Source organism: Aethalodelphis obliquidens, unplaced genomic scaffold (assembly GCF_003676395.1).
Source record: "Aethalodelphis obliquidens isolate GAN/ISIS:26980383/991018 unplaced genomic scaffold, ASM367639v1 scaffold59, whole genome shotgun sequence".
In the NCBI taxonomy this organism is placed as follows: Eukaryota; Metazoa; Chordata; class Mammalia; order Artiodactyla; family Delphinidae; genus Aethalodelphis; species Aethalodelphis obliquidens.
In genome coordinates, this window is record NW_020838003.1 from 9871417 (window position 1) to 9886104 (window position 14688).

At 38.5% G+C, this 14688-nt stretch overlaps 1 protein-coding gene across 6 annotated transcripts in view; it reads right to left on the reverse strand.

Moving 5' to 3' along the window:
• HNRNPD (heterogeneous nuclear ribonucleoprotein D) overlaps positions 1-14085 on the reverse strand; it is a 17160-nt gene extending 3075 nt beyond the window's left edge. For 2 of the 6 annotated variants that reach the window (XM_027087487.1, XM_027087485.1), the window contains exons 1-5: positions 13501-14044; positions 11598-11654; positions 2367-2535; positions 1600-1761; positions 402-533 (exon numbers count right to left, since the gene is read on the reverse strand). In XM_027087487.1, coding sequence (XP_026943288.1) covers positions 402-533; positions 1600-1761; positions 2367-2535; positions 11598-11654; positions 13501-13733 — 753 coding nt within the window. In that variant the 5' untranslated portion in view covers positions 13734-14044. Of the gene's footprint in view, positions 1-401; positions 534-1599; positions 1762-2366; positions 2536-11597; positions 11655-13500 lie in introns of all 6 variants that reach the window. The other 4 variants (XR_003428825.1, XR_003428827.1, XM_027087488.1 and 1 more) reach the window with 4 other exon arrangements.
• Between the last annotated feature and the right edge of the window lie 603 nt (positions 14086-14688).

Genomic DNA, 14688 nt, shown 5'->3' on the forward strand with positions numbered 1-14688 from the left:
ACAAAAATTATTTTTTTAAAACATACAGTTGGCTGCCCTGATATTGATACTTTCCTCAAAATCAGTTTTTCAATTAAACCAATCATCAGTACTTAGAGAATAATCACTTCTGATGTATCCAAGAAGTATGTGCTTGAGAATTTTACTACATTCTATTTGTTGGGTCCTCAAAAAGTATCTTTTGGTAAAGTCTAGACAAAAACTCACTTAAAAACAAATGTTTCCCTCCTATTCCCCAATAAAAGCAAAAAAACAAGTCAAAAAATGACTTTGATAAATAAGGAGTCAATGAGACGTCTTTAAAGCACAAGCATACAAACTGAAGCCTTTACAGAAAGTTTAGATGACGAACTCTTTACAACAGCTAGTATTCTCTACAAGTAATTGGATGCTTAACTTACTTTACTAAGACCAACATTGTGGTATTTCTTTTCCATTATCTTCTTCACTGGTTCCTCTTCCTTAAAGGTAATAAAGCAGAATCCACGCCTCTTATTGGTCTTGTTGTCCATGGGGAGCTCTATGGATTCAACCTGATTATCAAAAAAAAAAAAGTTTTAACACCTTAATTTGTAAGTTTAGTGGGGAAAATGCACAAAGAAAACATGCATTTTGCCCTTGTTCTATATTGTGTCTGTTTAATCTTTTAAAAAGTCTTCGAATTAGAATATGCATTCCACCTAAAAAGTTGTTAAACCTGTTTATAAAAAAAAGGTTCATAGGGTATTGACACTTGCTACCTAATTCAAGGGTCACAAACTCAAATGCCCGCCCACCCACCAAGCACAAGCAGAAGGAAACAGTCAATTTTAAGAAAAACAATAAAACTGACTGTGTTTGGGAGAAAATGGGGAATGGTGAGGATCACTGAAAACTGGAGAACGTATGAGCAACCAAAGGTGGAAGTTGCTACTCCATCTTAGACGGCTGTTGCCAGGCAAGAAGGCAGTTCCAATGTCACCTGCTCTTACAAATACTGAAGAAAAGCTAAATATACAGATTTTTGTGGGAAATATCTCAATTCCCAAATACTAACAACATGCAATATGTTCTGCTTGAATCAAACCAAGGATGTCTGCAGGCTGTATCTGGGTCCAAAAGCCACAAATTTCTCAACCTAGCTTTAAATCATTAATTCATAAAAGGAATCTAAGTCTATAATTAGCCTCATAAAATTTGCACATACACATGTGCTTAAACTGAGAAGGCATTACACCCTATTGTTAGTTTATTTCTTCCCTATTCTCAACTGAACCATTTCCTTCTACATCTCAGGTAATCCAACCTGAATGTCTTCCTCGTTTATAGCTTTCTACTAATCCAATCAATTCCACAATAAGAAAATGTCTACTTCATCTTTGTGTATGGTATGCCCAAGGATGCTATGCATACAATAGTTCCTCAATAAACTAGAAAATGCAATCATCTAACCTTCAAAGACCTGCTAATAATGTATTTATACTGTCCTTATTTCAAAACAAATCACATAATCTGTCCAAACTTCAAAACAACTTTGGAAAACCCAGTGAAAAACCTATAATGTGACAATTATATTCACACTAATTTTAACAAAAACTAGGTCAAAATATTATCACATACCTCACCAAAACCACCAAAGTACTCCCTTATTTTCTCTTCAGGTGTATCTGGAGAAAGGCCACCAACAAAAATTTTTTTAACAGGCTCTTTTGTTTTCATGGCTTTGGCCCTCTTAGGATCAATCACCTTCCCATTCAATTTATGTTCTTTCTGATCCATGACCTAAGGAAATTGAAATTTTTCATTTGAAAGATGTATATCTTAAGTTCAGAGATTATTAACTTACTTAAAAATAATTATAGTTAAATATAGCTAATGCCAGGCATATGTTGACCAGCTCACAATTAAACTGTCAATTGTGGTGATGTGATATTAGCTAATATATACCAATGTTTAAACCTAAAGGTAAGAATGAGGAGTTAATCAATTACTAGACAACCACCATGCCTTTAACTATTTAGCAATATAAGCATGATTGCTACTTCTCTGTAGCCTAAAGACTAAAATGTAAAATGATTCAGTCAGAAGTTTCTTGCCTAGCAAATTTCAAAATCTGTATTTCTGTGAACTTAACACAGCATATCCTTCTAATTAGGCATCTTTAAGGTTTTTAAAATTAATTTTAATACAATAGAGCCTGACACACAGGAAGTTTTCAGTAAAAAATTCTTGAATCTGACTCTCTTCATAAAACATATTGGCAAGAGCTGTTATCTCTTCCTTCGTATGACTGCAAAAGGGGAAATCACAAGTAATAGGCAGATTAATTGTATCAAACTATTCACATATTTTACATTATTAACTGATTAGAACACATGGCACACTACCTTATCTACACTCTCCGACTCTTTAAATAGCACAAAGCCAAAACCCCTTGATCGCCCTGTGATAGGATCTAACTTCAGAGTGCAGTCTACGACTTCACCAAATTTGGAGAAGTAGTCCTTCAGATCTTTCTTTGTAGTGTCCCAGCTAAGGCCTCCTATAAACATTTTCCTGTAAAGACAAAAAGCAATATTAAAATGCTAAAAAAATTTTTTAATTTTGCCTTAAGTATCCACATCAATAATACTTCCCCAAAACTGCACCAATTTACTGGGCAGTGTATTAAAATGTCACTCTTCCTACATAACCACATATCAAGAACACCCTATTACAGTTATGGAAAGTTTTGTTTGTCACTACTGTGCCTGCGTAATTACAAAATAGGGAGCAAGCAGCAGATTAAGTCTTTTGACTTGCCAAAGAGAGAAATGTATCCCCAAAGTAAAAACAGTATACACTGTCTTTCTTAAATTACAAGTTAAATACTGGTAACAGCAAAACAGAATTTCACCTTGAAATTTCTCTTCCAAATCTTTATTAAACTTATAAAAAGGCTATGAGGTCCCCATTAATCACAGTAACTAGCGTGTCTATGCTGAAGCTCCTTTCTTAACTGTTCTCTCATTAACAAAACTCTTAGCACATAAAATGGGAAAGTCTCACAATTAAGTTGTAAACCAAGTTTTTCGATGTGCTAAGAATCCTTAATAAAGACAAAAGTAATCACGTAAGCAATTTAATGAACAAAAAAATTACCCACTGAAGCACAATCCACTAATTAACCTAGATGATTTATTTCCAGTAGAACCTCAGTTAACCAGCAATAAAATATTTAAACCTTTAAAACGCTAAAAGTGACAGGTGGTAAGTGGAAACCACCAAGACACTTTAAAACCAAAAATGCATCCCCCCCGCAAAATAATTTAAAGTGAAATCTTACTTTTATTACAGCAGAAGGCCATAAAGCTCAGACCTGGCAGCTCTGTGATCCCTTTTACATCTGCCCCCTTTACCCACTCCCACAAAAGAGCTAACATATACCTCCCTCCTACCCTTTAAAAAGACAGGACTAGAGATTGTTATTTTAAGGATAAACTGTCAGAATTTGTTATGTGAGGGCTAAAAATCAATTTCACCATCAGAATAAAATCATGCTTGGTCAATGACTTCTATCTTTGCAACTGCAGTGGGTCAGGGGGAGGGGTGGCGATGGGGGGGTGGTGCTAACTTCCAGCTCTGAAAAGAAATTAAAGCAGGAACATCTCCATCTTGTGGGCTTTTTAGGATATCGCCACTAAAGCCAATTAATTCTTGCAACAAGAGAACAAAGTCTATCCCTAGAATAAGATCTTGCTTCTGCTTAACCTAAAGATGCCAGATTAACTGAGGTGTTACTGTTCTTATTATTTTTATCAGACTTGTTCTTACTTCTAATAAAGTTAACGCAAAAGAAGTCTTATTTTTAGGCATATAGTGTGCTTCCCGTTTAGGTTAGGTTTTCAACTTGTACCTGTATTCTAGAGCTGGGCTATTTATATGCTTTACATTCAGGACTTCTGCTAATAAAATTTCCATGCTTCAAGTAACTTTTATTAACTTTTTATATTTTATAATCAAATGAGCATAACAAAACACCCACAATATTGTACAGGTATTATTGTTTATTAATGTTTACTGCCAATTCCATGGGGAAAAAAAGTTGAGGTATTTTCTCAATTACATTTTCTTTCATATCCAGTGAAATAATATCCAGTCCAAGTTACTTAAATTGCCTTAAGCACCTTTATTTTTAACCTAACAATCCAGAGCACTTCCTTCATAGATGAAAGTACATTACCAACATTTACTCTTTCAAGGTGAAGAGAACACTGCTATCTTTTTAAGGATGAGAAAGAAACGGACTTCAAGGTAATGACCTCTTGCTCAGATATTCATGGAAAGTTCTAGATAGAAACTTCAATTGAAATTTAACTATTAAATTACCACTTCTGTGACTATTACAGAAACTTTCCATCGATAATTTAACAGTTTGAAGAGAATAACAGAAGTCTTTTAAAAAAAAATAAAATTGAAATGAAAGAAAATTCTGTGTCTGTTTGGTCTGTTCCTCAGAGACAGAACTAGTTTTGATTTTATTTAACCAAGGCAATATTTATATTGAGTTGTGTCCTCAATTTAAAATTAACAAAAAATAATTACAAAGAAATAAATCAAGAATGAGGCACGTTCTTTAATTCACAAACCCCAAACTTTTTCTCAACATTGGGAGTCAGTTTTCTTAAATACTAGATAAGCATACTAATTCATCAACTGGCCCAGTAAGTGTTCTCTTACTGAAAGAAACTTTCCACGTTTAATATAGTCTTGAGTAAAGAAGTTGTTAAATGTGTCTACCTTAGAGTTAAAAAAGGTCACCGAAGAGGCTATCCTTCTTAAACAATCAAATCTCATTTATCCAGAATATAAATGTCCTAGTCAACTATAATTTATACATCCGTAGAATGACTACTGTTTCTCAAAAAATTAGAGCAAAATATGTAGTAAAACTTCAGCTATCCAGCACCTTTAGAGAATGAGAAGCCAAATAGTCTACCTTCCTTCAAGCATTGCCTGCCTTCCTAATCTCTCTCCCCAATTGTTTTTAACCTTCAATTACTTGGAATGATTTTTTTTTTCCTATGGCATATCACACACACTCTTCTGCCTTCCTAATCAAATAGAGTAATCATGATTTAACATTGAGTCAGTCACCACTAACACACTATGCTACTATAGCATGCCCGTAGGGTCTTCTGAACTTAAGAGAACTATTTATTAATACACTAAGTGCATCTTATTTCTTAGCTCTTTTAACAAATTCTAGTTTTCATTTTTGCCAGATTAATCAGCAGCTGCTATTCTAAAATGCTTCCCCCCCTTTCATTTTTTAGGAAGTTAGCTGGCACTCAAACTTTTCAAATTTGGGGTAAAGTAGAAGTAAACAGCCTCTGAGCAAGAGCCTAACTAGCTCTTTTTTGAGACAAATTCATTACGTTTTGGCAGCCCCAAAGCACTCGTTTTCTTCTGCTCTAATAAGGGTGCTGCACAACTGATAACCTAACCAGACAGGTGGATATACTACAATGAACACATACTGTACCAAATTCATTCTATCTTTACTAAATCTAGCATATTGAATAAATTCACCCCATTTTTACTCAGTAGACACACCAAAATATACATGTGTAACAAATAAGAAAAAGTGTTATCTTAATTCTGGATAAATGGGAACTTATTTTAGCCTCTCTAAAACACCAGCATTCTGACATGCTCTGCCTCAAATTATAGGATGGTATATATAAGATGGTATCAATTTAAATTTTCTATATTTTATATTACTGTATCTTGCTTAAAACACAATACCTAGTGTCTGTCCAGATTACCTTTGCTGCCTTGAACACAAAGACTGACTTCCAAGTTGCTTTCACCCCTGCAGAGATGTGCAAAACACTTTACAATGAAGGAGAGCTGGAACTTCAGAAAAATCCTGAGCAGCTCAAGTTAAAACTACAGCACAGGACTTGTTCAAGTAGCAGAAATGGGCCCCTAATACTGCAATACAAGCTTAAAATTTGATCATTACTTGTAAGTGAATCAATAATCCCAATTAAAGTGTAGGACTTTACCTACAGTATCAACGAAGTTTAATTTCTTAATCCTATCTGTAAAGTTATTTAGCACCCCAAAGGCAATATAGTATTCAACTTAAAACACCTACTCAACAATTGAAATATTCTTGCCTTATAGATACTGACATTATACCATACTATAGTATTAAATGACAGGCACAAAGTTATACAACTCAGTGCAGATAACTCTCCAAATGAGAATTTAGGTTGCTTTGTGGGACATTCTCCTCGAGAGGAAGTACATTTAGAGGCAGTAAGCCAAACTGCTTGGGGTTTAAATCCTTCCTCCAGAACTAAGAGCTTACCTCTATCTGCAGTGAGGATTTAAATGGCACAGAACATGGTCTAACACATCCCAAGTGCTCAATAGAAATAAATTACTATTTAGTAGGGACAGAGCACAATCTAAATAAAGCAGTTTTTTCACTTAATGGCTTAAATTTTTTTTAATCTGCATGAGCTATATGAAGTTTCCAACATTAAAGGGAAACGGCCAGGATGAGTTTTATATAAATGGATCCTAAGATTAGTTTTAATGCTGAAGACTTAACCCAGAAATTTTAAATATACCATGTAAAAACTACAGACTGGAAATTAGGTTTTCTAAGCTCTTAAATAAAATGTAGTTCCAAAATCACACTGATGACTTGTCTGTACTCTACATAAATGCCAGTAACTTCAGTAAGGAATAATTTCAAAATATAAACAGCAATATATATGGAGCAGTGCTGGCTGGTGGAAATACTGTTTTTTCCCATCTAAGAACTTTACTCTCAATACTACTGAGGTCTCTAGGTTTAACACTCTACTCAACAGTAAGTATTTTTTATATAAAGACACTTGGCCCTACTACCCTACTCAAGGTAAATGATAAACACATCATTACACTTTTTCCCAATTTTGGAAAGGGAAAAAAAGGATTCTGTAACTTTTAAACACTTCCTAACAACTCATGGCCTTCCATATGTGGTTTCATAACAAATTCTGACAGTTTAAAAACTACAACAGCATGTCGATCTGATATACATTTCAAGTACACAACATAACTGGCCAATCACTGTCACCTTTTCGAGTAATGTTACTCAAGCATACCACTAATCCTTATTTAAATAAAACTTCTGGTATTTTATCCTTAAAATTATTCCTTTACAATCCTAAAATGACATTAAGTATAGTGAAATCTCAACAACAGATAAGAAATGAGTATTTATTTTCCTTATAAAATATAGATTTAGTTTAAAATTAAATCAGTAGTTAACCTAAAATGGGGAGGGGGTTACTGTTTTGCAACTAGGTAGTATTACATGGTATCATTTTAGAATCTGTATAAAAAATACTCTTGGAAACAGTTTGACAAACTCTTAACAAGTCAATAAAAAAGATTAATTCCTCTAGGTAATATATTAGATCTCATTTCTTCATACTTTGAATGAACTTAAATGACTAAAAATGTGAGTTGAAACATAATAGCTAATAAACATGACGGTTTTTGAATAAACTTTAAATGTTTAACCCAAAATCTCCCCTTTTCTTCATTTCATTCCCAGGCAGGAATGACATCTTGTATTTTTACTTTTAAAATAAACTCTCAATCAGCTTTATAAGGTAAACTCTCCTCTACCTAGAGGTTAAGGAATGGGATTTCCTTAACCTAGAGGTTAAGGTTCTGGTTAACTGAGATTACTACACATTCACAATTCTATAAAGTTTTTTTTTTATTAGAAACCGATTTAAATATCAACCCTAAACTCAGAAAATGCTTTTTACCTTTCTTGGTGGAATTTCAGAATCTTGCAATGCTTTAAAATCACATTACTTTTTAATAATATAAGGGGAAAATTATGTAAGATTCATTTCATGACATTATTGGTTAATTTTTGAGTGTATTAACTGATAGTTTTTTATCTATCTTTCTCACAAGACTTGGGGTAGGGAAACTAGAGTTGAGTTTCCTGGCTGTTTGGACTTTATGGTAGTTTCAAGTCTAGATAAGCAGGAGCTTACAGAATAGGACCCAATACTTAAAAACTACCACCTTGATTATTGGCCAAACACTGCTAGCAATAATACGTGTCTCCCCACTCCACCCCCAAACAGTCTTAAACGTCTAGCTCCAATGTACAATATGTAATACTCCAAAAACTAAAACATGCTTACCTTTACTCCACAGGAGTAAACCACTGGCAGTATCAACTATTAAGGCACAGGATAAATACACACAAGCTATGAAAGCAGGCTATGTAGTCAATCTTCCTGTGGTGAGCATTGTTTCCAACACACAAATCAGCAAACCAAGTAACGAACATGTTATATTACCTGAGACCACACTGTTGGAAGTGAAGTAACAGAAACAGATCCCACGCTTCCAGCATCCAGTTCAGTGCCCTATCTACTAAAACGTTGAAGCAGAACTAAAGTTGTTTCACTCCATTTGTGAATCTGCACACACTCGAGGTGCACAGGTTTAATCGGAATAGGGAAAAAGTTATTATTCTATTACTTTTTAAATGCTTTCAAGCTAAAACTAATCATTCTCCATGTTGGCCATGAATCACACACAATAGCAGATTCAAAACCTTCTTATATTAAGTGCACCCTTACAGATGACAACACCCAAGCAATGTTTAAAAAAAAAATACAAAATATACACTTAATTTATAGAAGGGGCCACAAGTATATTTATCTCAAAAAGCAGCACTCAAAAACTTCAATGATATTCTCCAATTCCAAACCCAAAAGGTCAAGTGATTTTTAGTATCCTTCATGATAAATAAGAATTTGAAATGAAAAGAATTTAGTACTCCTTCCTTAGGTGTTAATCATCTCAAATCTGGGGGCATTCACTACTACAATTAACCCAGGAAACTTGTCAAAGATTCCCAAGAATGCCAAAATTCAGACCCATGTACTCAGGGTCTCAACTTTACAGTAAATCCAACTTAGGAATCAAAGGCCCGTAAATTTGGCGTTAAGACTGCTTTATCTAAAAGTAACTGCTCTTCTACAAAGCAAACAATGTTCAAGATGCCCCAGAAGCACTAGGGTATAGATTATAATCTCAAATATTTAAAACAACAAAGTGTTAGGTAAACCCATTTCTTAAAAATTAAGACAGGAGACAACCTACAGCACAATTAATTCACAAAATCCTCAAACAGGAAGAATCACACTTGGGTTTATACACTAATGGTTATAGAACTAGATCAACAGTCCTGTTATTAGAAAAGTATTGCTGTACTTTGGCTCATAAATGAACAGGTTATTCTGCTTCTTACCTAACCCAATGCAGGCAAGTCAATGTACCTACCTTGTAAAATTGCAAGCTACTACAATATTACAGTTCCCCAATAATCATGAGAAAGTAAAAACTCTGTCTCCAGGTAGCTTGCTATACATGGGATGCATATTTTGCCAGACACTAATTTTAAAGTACCTACACACTGAAAGGATCATAGCCCTATAGAGGACATAATGAGTTCACACCAAAATGGGCAATCTCAGTGCAATTGCTTTTAAGTAAAAACTAGGGATGATAAAGTTGGAAAAATTATAATGAGATGAACTCAGGAAGGCATTTACTATGGAAGTGAATAATTACTCTAAAGGTCCATAGTAAACTGTGGAAACACTTTACTCCACTAGAGGTATAACAAGCATGTCCTCCTCAAAATAGCTGTTTATTCTTGTATTAAAAAAAACACTTAAGTCTGCAACAAATTGATTTTTTAAATAGTTTTAGGATGAAATTATAATTCACTTCAGTCTCAAGTTAGAATTGTAAAAAGATTCGCACACAGAAATGTGTTTAAGAAATTAAATTTAGATTTTATATCTAGTAACCGGTCTTACCCTCACCACTATTATGAAACTTCTGCCCAATTTCCCTCAAACTGGGAGATAGAGAACAGATAGGGTGGCAAGTGCAGACATCAAAAAGATTAAGTCTTGAGGGCTTTTTGTTCAGAAAGAAAAACAAGAATACGTGTAAAGGATGAGGCTGACAGGAGAGTAATTTTTAAAAAATATTTATTTATTTATTTGGCTGCGCCGGGTCTTAGCTGCAGCACGCAGGAAATTTGTTGTGGCACGCGGGGGTACGTTATTTTAAAAGTCAAATATTAAACTTTAGAAATGAAAATATTTGTTAAACGTAAACTCAAAGTAAACCTCATGATCTAAAATGTTCATTAACCATAAATATTTAATTGTCCATTTTTCCTAAGAGTTCAAGAAACTTGCAAAGTTATAGTATTAACTAACAGACCACATATAATTTCTGCAAGCGTCAAAGCAACAACCTTTAAACTAAGTTTACGAGCCTTTCAAATTACTGAAAATAATTGCTTACATATTTGAAATATGTAATGGAGTAATAAAGTCAAGTACAGTTATAATTTCTTATTTAGTTTGCCACTATTACCTAGCAGTGAAATTGAACTATCACAGGACCAAATAGAATAATTTCCATCATAAAACTTTTATTCTGGGGACTTCCCTGGCAGTCCGGTGGTTAAGATTCCACGCTCCCAATACAGGGGGCACGGGTTCAATCCCTGGTCTCGGGGAAGATCCCCAGTGGCGCGGCCAAAAAAAAAAAAAAACAAACAACTTTTATTCTGTATGTCACACTTTATCTCCAATATAAAACTGGACAGATTTCAGTTAAAGAAAATAATAAGCTCCTGTAAAATGTAAATACTGTCCCAACTGGGCTCTTAAGAATGTTGTTTGTACAGATGTTAAGTCAACTATCTGCAAGTTACTGGCCCTCTAAACTCCAGTGGTGGTAGATACAAACTCCTGGAAAACTCAAACATGATCCTTAAGGCAGAAATACTGACATTTAGGGGAAGAGGAAGGATAAAAAGAACAATACTCAATCTACCAGCCCTTCAAAGTCATGCAATTGTGAATACACGTCAGTCAACCAACCAACTGTAATTAACATTCCAACCAAATCACACTGAAGATCTAAAAATCTGATTTAAGCTGTAGTGGAAAGCCACATCAGCACGCCTTTAATAGTACATGTGCAATTCTTATTAAAGTTCTATTTACAAATATGGTTGGTGATTTTTAAAAAATGTCATTTTTGCATATACATAACTACTTTAAAAATTGTTTTACTACTGACATTTCCAGAATATTTCAGTATAACATGCAATACATTTTAAACACACAACACTTTATTGTAGCAGATAACCTTCACGTATAACATTAAACTTAGAATTACACGAAAAATTTTTTTGTCTTAAAACAAATCAAATTTAAAATTACTCTTTCTTGCCCAAATATAAAAATATCATTACTAATTATATTAAGCTTTAATTGGCCAAACCACAATTACATGCATTACCACAGACCAAAAACCATGTAATGGCATCAATTTTGCCCAAAGATCACACATGATGCCTAAAAAGGTTTTATATCCCAGGTACAAAATATCCTACTGTACTAAAGTCTAGAATTTCCTGGGAATCAATGGGCAACTAACCAATACACAGCCTCCACATGTTATGACTATTGAAACCTTTATATTACAGAAATAAAATTTAAAAGTTTTACCATTCTTCCCGCTGTGCCGTCGCTGCTTCAGAGTGTCGTGGGGAGGAGTTTGAATGGCTAGGGAATTAACAACCGGTACAGCAACCAATCAAAATTCTAGTTTTAGTTTTTGACATTGTTAGGGTTAAAAACTTTAATTCATTTACACTTCGGTTCAACAGTAGATAACTACAAAGGCAGCTGCTTTGTGACTTGAAAAATCAACAAAAAGCCCGCCCCAAACAGTAAGTTACACAATCATTTGGGTGCCTCTGTCCAAAGAACAGAATTCAGAAAGAAACCAAAATGTTAAAAGGCTTAAGTTTCCAAATATTTAACATATCCCTTTCTTAAACTAAGCTATAGATAATTCCAGATAAATTAAGAAAAGCTCGTTTCCCATCCCACCTCCACTCTCCCAAAGCCAGCACAATCAGCAAAACAGCCCGACAAGAGTCTGCCTAGGCTGAGAATATTAAATCCTATATTCCAAAGGGCTTATCTCTCCCCCCTCCAAAGCTTGTGCTTTCTCCTAATAAAGAGAATGTTTTCCAATATTGAGTTAAAGCGACACTTTATTGCTTTTACCTTCCAGCCAACACCTTTCTCCTTGTTACAGCGAAAAAATTACACACACACACACCCCAATTACAAAAAGTAAAGGAAGCGTTAACCCAACATCAGCGATCAGTAACGGGAATAAGAAAACCCAACCAAGAACCCCTGATTTAGTCCCTCCTGCTAACTCCTATATTCTGTTCCCGGCTCCCAAACGCTGCGTTCTAAAAAATTTTATGCAGCTTTAAATAACATATACAACGTATTCCAATCGGAGGGAACAAGTTACTACTTAAAAACCTGCAAAAAGAATAAAAGCCATAGCACATTACAGAATTTGTTCATTTTATGAGAGAAGGCTGGTGGGCCTCCTGTAACTTAACTGGGTGAGAGCGGGAAGGAGAAATCAAGAGAGACCAAAAAAAGGATTCTGGGCACGGCGTGGGTTGTAAAAAATGAAAATTGCACAGAAAAAGTAAGGTAAGAGTACACTATCTGTACGAACAGTTGAGGAACCGAATAGCTGAGGGCGCGAAAAAGGTGCGCGGTTAGAATAACTCTGCGGGGTGGGGGAAGGGCGGTCAGCAAGTCGGAGGTAGAACAGCTACAGTCAAGTGCAGGCTCCGCCGACACGGAACTTGAGGAAAGCCCTTGGAGCAAAACCAACGTACCAACAGGCGATTCGGGGAATTTCACCAGGCCCAGTTGGTTCCGTAGGCTAGAAAGTGGGGAATATGCAAGCAAGCCGTTGTGCGATGGTGTACAGTAGAAAAACGAAAAGGCTGAGGCGAAACTTACTCAAAATACTGAAAAACATTCGGCCTGAAGCCAAGACGGGAGGAGCAGAGCTGGACAACCTACACGTTCCCCGAAGCATGTGCTTACAAAGAATGGCATCGTCTAGGGATGCTGCAGTGAGAAGCACCAAATAAACCTTAGTTATCCAGGCATAAAGGATTTTTGTGTCTGACTGCGTTTTTATGCCCAGGACTTTAGGAAACTGGGGAGAGAGAAGACAGCGGGAAAAGAAAAAAGGTACCCCTCGACAGGCGGGAAAAAATCCTGGCGGCTAAGTCGGTGGGAGGAGACCCAAGGCGAGGGAGGGAAGAAGGGCGGGCCGGGGAGCAGCATGGTGACGGCTAAAGGTGGAAACGTGTGTGATGGGGGAGGGGGCGATTAGCAGGCAGGGGAAGAAGGAAATGAAACCCCGGGGGAACCCGGCGCAGAGAAGGGGATAACAGTGCAAAGAGGCTACACGGGAGCCTGGAGCACGGGGGGAGAGCGGGAACGAGGCCTAATGGCGGGGGAGAAGGAGGGGGAGGGGGGAATAGTTGGGCCTGACTATCCCGGGCCGCCCCTTACTCACCCTTCATCCTCCTCGTTCTTACTGGCATCGATCTTCGCCCCCTCCGACTCGGCGCTGCCTCCTTCGGTGCCTCCGGCCGCGGTTCCGCCCCCGGTCCCGGCTCCGCTTCCCGCCGCCGCCGCTGCCCCCTGCGCCGCCGCCACCATGGCTCCCTCCTGTTCGCCCGCCGAGCCGCCTACCGCCGCTGTTGCTGCCGCCGCCGCCCCGTCCCCGCCAAACTGCTCCTCCGACATAGTGCTACTGCCTCCGCCGCCGCCGAGACTACACCCGCCGCTACCGCGAACCGAAACTAGCAGCAAAGTAATCCCCGCCGCTGCCGCGCGCCCGCTCTACCGCGCGAAGCACACAACAAGACAGAGAAGGCGCGCGTGGCTGCAAAGGCTCCTGCGCCTCTCCCCGGCCTGCCCCCCTTGCCTCCCACTCTCGCGCGGCGCGCACTCCCACTCTCGTCCGCCGCACTAAAAAAGAATAAGAAGCAACGGCAGCCGCTCTCGCCTCCTCCTCGCTTTAATGGCGCCGCCGCGGACCACCTAAAATGGCCGACGGAAGAACGGCGCGTCCCGGTCACGTGGCGCGCGAGCGCGCCCTTTGCACCTCCCCCGCCCCCCTCTACCGCTAGTTTTTTTCCCCTTCCTCCTCGGTCCCGCCCTCTCGCTCCCTTTTATACCTTCCTCGCACGCGCTGCGCCGCACAGCGTGGGGCCTTTAAAGGGAACCGGAAATGGCGTTCTATAAGACGGCCGCGCGGAGACCATCGAGAACAAGGAGCGCTGTTTCGAAGGCGCGGCTAGAAGGGCCCCTCCGTCCGCCGCAGCTTTTCCGAGGGTTCCTGGTCGGCTCACCCCAATCCCCACCCCCACCCCCAGCAGCGGGCGGGAGCAGCGGCGTTGGGCAGGGGTGTGGTAGCACCTCCCGGAAGGCAGCCGTGCCTTGTGCGCCTGCGGATTTGGAGTGGGGGAGGGGAGGCGCACAGCCGGCTGCTCCCCGCGTGTTAGCGGTGCCAGCCCGAGAAGGGAGGCTACGCTGAGGTGTCGGCCTTGTCCCACAGACTCCGGGGAACGCCTGGCTCGCGGTAGCCTGAGCGAGGCGCAGCGGCTGGCCGTGCGCGTGCACGGACTGCGGCAGCTCCTCCGGCCGCCGTAGTCGCCCGCGACCGGGTGACATTGAGGTTTCCCCGGCTGCAGCTGCC